At 39.1% G+C, this 7,192-nt stretch overlaps 1 protein-coding gene across 1 annotated transcript; it reads left to right on the plus strand.

Annotated features, from left to right (window-relative positions):
* Positions 1-3,796: 3,796 nt before the first annotated feature.
* On the plus strand, positions 3,797-6,351 carry ARMH2 (armadillo like helical domain containing 2). Its single transcript, XM_025999215.2, has 2 exons — positions 3,797-4,064; positions 5,889-6,351. Exons 1-2 carry the CDS (start codon positions 3,797-3,799, stop codon positions 6,314-6,316), a joined length of 696 nt encoding a protein of 231 aa, XP_025855000.1. The 3' UTR covers positions 6,317-6,351.
* The last annotated feature ends 841 nt before the right edge of the window (positions 6,352-7,192 follow it).

Here is a 7,192-nt window from a genome sequence, read left to right on the forward strand (position 1 = left end):
AAGGTCAAATCACAAATGTTACAGAATTTTTTGTTTGGCTTGTTGTTGCTTTTTTTGATATTTTGAATATTGCATGAGTAATTCCATATCTTTTGTATTCATTTCTGTATTTTATTTTTGCTCAATGGGGTGCTTTTAGTTTTGTGGCATTTGTATCCATCACTCTTTCAATCATGTAAGTTAAAATAAAAATTATTTTTGAATTATTAGTATCATGTGCAGAGTCTGCTCCGTGTTTTTCCCATGCTTTTCTTAAGCTGGCATTTCTACAACCCAGTATGCCTCATTCTCAACCTGAATTTATTCTTATCCTGAAACTTCTTCACTTATAAATGAGGATAATAATATTTACCTCTCAGATTTGTTGTAAAGCTAACTGGAGAAAAAAGAGCTGTGTTTCAGAATTGTGTTGTCTATGAGCAGAGACTATGAGCACCCTGAGGATAAGAGTCCACATTTATTTGTGTGTGTTCCAAGCCCGTACCCCACCAGCATCATCACGGGGGTTCCCTCCCAGTCAACTGTGAGTTTAAGTATTCACCAACTGATTTAAATACCAGTGATGGCTTTTAGTGGATCAACAGGAAAAAAAATTTTCCTACAAGGTTCATTGCTGTACTGTTTAAATGAATTGCCTTCCTTACTTTGCAAAATTATAAAGTAAAATTGTAAACCCCGATTCAGCAGAAAGCACCAGCACTTCTCACTATCTCCGAAAAGCAAAGTAGTCAAATAGAAAAATACAGATTTTTATCCCTGAAATTTTCCCAGAGACAATATTTCTTATTAAATAAATAATATCTTGACTTTGAGAAATTTCTATGTATACTTGGTGTGGGGAATGATTGTCTGCTAAAAACTAGATGTCTAATTTCTCATTTATGCAAGAAGTAATTTTTTTTCATATTAACTATGAATAAGGTGTATGCCAGGGTCTGTACTCTGCCCTGCAGATCAGCAGTGAAGAAAACACAAAAGCATAAAAATCTCTGCCCTCAACAAGTCTTGTATTCTGGTGAGGGGAGACAACAAGACATAGAAGGCAATCCTAATTGTATACCAGGTTAGGCATGAGACAAGTGACAGGACAAAGGTCAAAGTTTGAAGAGTGGGGTCAGGGAAGACCTGATAGAAAATTACATTTGAGCAATGACGGGAGGAACTGACAGGGTGAACCACGGGGGATACCTCTGGGATAAATATTCTAAGCAGAGGTAACTCTGCCAAGGTAATTCCAAGCACAATGCCCTTGAAAAGGAGCCATGCTTGGGGTTTTAGATTTTCTAGTAGCCACATTTTAAGAAGCACAAAGAATAGGGAAGGATAATTTTAGTGATTTTTTTAAATTTAATCTAATATATCCAAAATACTTCAACTTGTAATCAATACAAAAATTAGTAATATGGTATGTTGTGTTCTTTTTTTTCATACTAAGTCTTTGAAATCTAGGATGTAGTTTACACTTACAGCACACATCAGTTCAGACTAGTCACATTTCAAGTGCTCCAAAGTCACGTGTGGCTGCCACAGCTGGATGATGCATGTCTGTGTTTCCCCAACTGTCCCTCTAATGTGTTTTAGAACACATACACACATGCCCACATAAGTGTATGCATACATGTATGGATGCACGGTTCCCACCATGGAATACATATATAATTGTCATATCTCTTCGGGCTCTTTTATTTTTTTTTTAATTTTTTTTTAATTTATTATTTATGATGGTCACACAGAGAGAGAGAGAGAGATGCAGAGACATAGGCAGAGGGAGAAGCAGGCTCCATGCACCGGGAGCCTGATGTGGGATTCGATCCCGGGTCTCCAGGATCGCGCCCTGGGCCAAAGGCAGGCACCAAATCGCTGCGCCACCCAGGGATCCCTCTTCGGGCTCTTTTAATCTAGAACAGTAGCCACACACACCCTTTCCTCTTAAGCTTTCATACCTTGATATATTTGAAGAGTACAGAATGTACACTTTGTAGAAGATCCCATATTTGGACAGGGCGTCCAAATTTCGCCTTTGAAAATAGAGCCTTGTTGATTAGTTGGAAATGAAATGTGAGACAGATAAAAGCCAAGGGCGAATCCAAAAATTTCAACCTGGACAATTGGAAGGATGGGGAGCCATCTTCCAAGACAAGAGAAACAGAGCAGCAGTAGGCTTAGGGAAGAAGACCAAGAACTCTGATTCAGACATGTTACATTTGAGAAGCCTCTTAGACATCCATATGGAGGCTATCAAGTTGATAACTGAATGTGTTTGGAGATCAGGTGAGAAATCCAGTTAAAAATAAAATTGGGGGGGGGGCACTTGGCTGGCTCAGTTGATGGAACATGCAGCTCTTGATCTCAGGGTTGTGAATTTGAGCCACACATTGGGTGTAGAGATACTTTAAAATGTTTATGGGTGCCTGGGTGATCCTGTTAGTTGTGTCTACCTTTAGCTCAGGTCATGATCTCAGGGTCCTGGGATCGAGCTCCGCATTGGGCTCCCCACTCAGTGAGGACTCTACTTCTTCCTCTCCTCTTCACTTACGCTCTGTCACTCTGTCAAATAAATAAAATCTTTAAAAAATTAATATTAATTTTTAAAAATGTTTAAAATATATATATACGTAACTGGAAGTCATCAGCATATGAATGATACTGAAAGCCATGAGACTGGTTTATTTTATCTAGGAAGTATAGATCGAAACAAAGTGGAGCTAGAAGGCCTGAGCCTTGGGACACTCCAGAATTTAGAGATCATAAAGATGTGGAACCAGCAACAGAAAATGGAGGGTGGCAAGCTGAAGAAAAATCAAGTATGACAGCTTAGAAGTTAGGCAAAAAAAAAAGTGTTTCAAAGGAAAAATATCAAATGCTGAAGACCGAGAATTGGATTCAGCAGAATGAAAGTCATCAGTGACCCTGATGAGTAATCCCAGTAGATTCATGGGTTTGAAATCTCTCTTTAGAGTACATCCAAGAGAGGATGGAAGAATACTTGAATGGTGAGGATGACAACTCTTTGAAGAGTTTTTGTATAAAGGGGAGCAGAGCGATAACTCAGTGGAGGGATGGTATGAGGTCAAAAAAGTGTTTTATTTTTTTAATGAGAAAAAGTACGGCATGCTGGAGGCAGGATGCTGGCCAACTGGATGCAAACAATCCAGTTAAAATGGAAAAAATTAGTTAAGGCAAGAGAAGAACTGTGGAACAATCTTCCTGAGTGGGCCAAGGGGTTGTTGAAATGTACTGCATGAACAGAGAAGGTGTCCATAATAGGGCAGTCAGGGTACGTGTGCACAGATGCAGCTGGGTTACAACAAAGACAGTTTTTGTGCAAGTGTCCTTTTGCCTGCCTCTATCTTATCAGCAAAATGGGATCAACATAGGAAATCAATGATGCGAAGAAAAAGTCTGATTACATGACAAGCAAAATAGGCATGGAACTATGGAAGGAAGCTTAGTAGGTGTTGGAATAAGCAAAGTAAAACAGGAAAGTTCCTAGCCGGCGCTGCCCAAGCAAAGGTGCAAAGGCAGAAATGCACCTAGTGTGCGTGAGGAGAAACCAATTTGGTCTAAGTCGAGGTTCTATGCACCAGAGAAATGAAAGTAGACTTGGTTTAGCTGGAATTGTAGAATACCTTCCATGCCACCAGCCTGAAGAATGAAGGCATCCATGCTTCCCCTGATTTGTGTATTCCATTCCAGTGTTGCTAAGTGATGCATTCCAGAGTTCTTGACTAATCATTTCAGTTGCTGCCAGAACAGAAGTGGAACTGACGCACCACCCACTGGCCTTTTTCACACAATGGCTAAGGCCTGTGCTTACTTTATGCAATTTTGTACTCAGATTCACCAGTATTTTGCGGGGCTGTATAGGCGCTCCCAGAAGTTCTGGAATGTCACTGTTAAACGCTTTTTCATTAAGAATGAAGAGGAAGAAGATATCCCTTTAGCTGAGACTATTTCTCACAAGGAAAAAATTGTGGTGCTTGGCCGTTTATTGAAGAATGAATCTCTAGCCATTGAGAAGAGGGCTCAAGCTGCAAATAGAATGGGACTACTATCCTTTACAGGTACTGACTCAACCAGTCATGCTGACATAGGTCTTTCGAAATATTTTTGCTTATCATCACTCTGTAAGTTAGTGATTTTCATAGCTCTGGTCTTAAGATTCCAGTAACATTTCCTTCACCCAAATCCTTAGTTCTTTATCTTTGTACCACCAAAGATATTTACCATTTTCTCGAGGATCTCACCTTTTGAAAGAGTAAGTCCATCAAATAAAGGACTAAGGATTTTCTCACTTTTATTCATTAAAACCATATATGCTGAAATTGTCTAACAAAGTTCTCATTAATATGTTAAAAAAAAATCAAAGAATCTATACTGAATTGATGTAACTCCAACCCAGTAATATGATGTCAACACAGAGTAGAACTACTTGATATTTTACCTTGTAAAAATGTGTCCCACAGAAGCTGCCTTAGAAAAAATCAATTAAAAGCTTATGCTATTAAAACACCTACTAGGAAAGATACTCAGTACATCAGGGAAAAGCAGCTGTTAATGGATATTCAGCCAGAAAGTCAAATGGTAAACTGCTTAAACACATGCCACTCTAGTGATTGTCAGGTGTAAACTCACTCCACTCTTTTTTCTAATAAATTTCAGGATATACAATAAAAGTTTATAGATAATCTGCAACAACATGTCTCTTGATCAGAAGCTCTGGCTAGTAGCTCTAAGTATCATAGATAAGACTGAGCACTTTTTTAATGGAAAAATGAGTTACCTTAGATGGAGTTTGATAGACTAAATTTTTCAAGTGGTGTCCATGAGAGAAAACATTTACCGTTTTCAAGGACCAAGGGGTCCTAGGTGCCAGAATGAGGGAGAACCATTGGCATAAAGCTAGAAGTCAGGAGACTCTCATGTGAAGGAAGGGTAAACAGCACCCACCACTTGAGAAGGCCAGTTCCCTGTATAGCTTTTTTCATCATTTGGGGGAAAGCTAGCTATTTATAAAAGGGTCAGAATTCCTTAACTGCATGTTATGTAGCCTTAGTAATATGGGTGGAAGGCAGGGAAGGGCTTATGCCCAGGATTCAGGGAAAGCTGTTGGCTAGAATATCCTCTAACCTGTGGGACTGCGGTAGTGCCAATAAGTGAATTCCAAGCCAGATCAAAACTTCAGTGGCTGGAATCTGGCCAACCATGCCAGTTACTCCTCACTGTCTAAATACTCTTCATCCAATGTTTTCTTGGCTAGTACCTTCTTGGGGTTTGAGATTTGAACTAGGGAAATCTGGGGTTCAAGTATATATTGAAAGTAGCTTCTAGGACCTGGTTGGGTCAGTAATCAATGCAAGGAAAATCTTGTAAGGTCATGTGTGTCCCAGATCTGCAAAAATAGGGCTGATAAATGAGAAACCAGAGAGAACAGGATAGCACTGGACAACAACTCATAAAGAAACCTCTTTTTTTTTTTTTTTTTTCAATCAGACCATGGCTTTGCAGGGCGGCCTTTGAGTTTTCTTTTCCTTTGGCCTAATCTCTGGCATTTTTCACATCCTGGAAACAGAGAATCAGGAATGAGACCATGAGGGAGCACAGACGGTCTTATTCACCTTGACATATTGACGCCTAGGTGCTTGAATAAAGGAACCTGGGAGGAGACTTTAGCAGGCAGGGAACTCCCAGCGCATGGCATATTTTTTGCTTATCAACACACTTTTTCAAGTTTACAGCAACACACCAGGGAAGAGAAAAAGAAAAAGACAATTCTGAGTATTCAAGTGTTATTAGACAACAAAAAGAATATAGATACATCAGCACTCAAATGTCACTAGCTCCTAGATAGACCAAATACTTCTGAAATTCAAATACTTGTTTTCTAGGAGGACCAACCACTGGGAAATTTGTAGCTAAGTACATGAAAGAAGTAGCTCACTTGTTGCAAAATCACCCAATGGCACCCAAAGCGAAGATCTTGCTGCTCCAGGGTATAGCCAGTTGGTGTTACTTAAACCCTGTCAGCCAGAAAAAAGCCAAGCGTTTGAAGTTTATTCCTATTCTTGTTGAGATTCTTGAGGACAGATTTGATTCTACCATCAAAAGTGAAATAAACAGCAACCTCCTCGTTAAATTTTGGACTTGTTACGTTCTCTCTGTCATGACATGCAATAACTTGCCTTGCATGAAGGAGCTTAAAGAGTACACTACTCTAAAATATCACTTGCAAATTTTGACAACCGAGAATTGGTCTGGGTGGCCTGAGAATTATGCAGAGGTACTGTATTTCCTAGTTGGATTTCACAGGAATTAATTTTTCTAAATGCAGCTACCTGGTGCGGCTGTTTATCCCACTGCTTTAGCCTGGAAATGGAAAGAAATAATAAAAAAGTTGAAATGGTATTTTTCAGTGTTTTCTTTTAGATAGTTAAGAAATTCTATGTAGGGAACACCTGGGTGGCTCAGTGGTTGAGCATCTGCCTTTGACTCAGGTTGTGATCCTGGGGTCCTGGGCTCAAGTCCCGCATCCAGCTCCCCATAGGGTACCTGCTTCGCCCTATGCCTATGTCTCTGCCTCTCTCTCTGTCTCTTGTGAATGAATGAATGAATAATAAATAAATAAATAAAAATAAAAAGCTTTCTGTGCATCTAGGCAATTGTGAAAAGATTTACTCTCCAGAACCAAGCCTACTTTAGGCTGAGAACAAGGTTCTAACTATCTAAAAATATTGACTAAACAGAAAGGATTCCAAATGTGACTATTCTGATTCAGAGTTTAATAAAAAGAAAAAAAATCCAGCATTTACAGAGAGTATAAAACTTCTTCCGAATGTAATGTAAGCAAGCTTCCAGTCTTCACTTCCCCAATACTTGATTTCCAATTTTGGCTCCTGCATATATTTTGCCTTTTTAGTTCCAAGATTTGTCAATTTTACCTTCAAAACTGATCTTTTTTTTTTAATTGTAAAAAGTATTCAGCATACGCAGAAATAAGCATTTTGAAATTAGTTGAAGTCAACATACTTCTACCCTTTGCAGTCAGTTTAGCAAAGTGAATCTGGCACTCTTGTTGAATGGGAATGAGTAATAAGGATAGAAGCAAAATTTATTATGCTTCGATCTGGGGTAGGTTCCAATCCATCATTGCCCTCGCACATGTCAATTACTATATAAAAAATCAAATGCAATG

The sequence above is a fragment of the Vulpes vulpes genome, chromosome 12, assembly GCF_048418805.1.
Source record: "Vulpes vulpes isolate BD-2025 chromosome 12, VulVul3, whole genome shotgun sequence".
Taxonomy (NCBI): Eukaryota; Metazoa; Chordata; class Mammalia; order Carnivora; family Canidae; genus Vulpes; species Vulpes vulpes.

Excerpts from the sequence above, each read along its gene's own strand:
- ARMH2 (XM_025999215.2), top strand. The coding sequence starts at position 3,797 with ATGGCTAAGGCCTGTGCTTACTTTATGCAATTTTGTACTCAGATTCAC. Across the intron at positions 4,065-5,888 it reads GGGACTACTATCCTTTACAG|GAGGACCAACCACTGGGAAA; the intron begins GTACTGACTCAA and ends CTTGTTTTCTAG.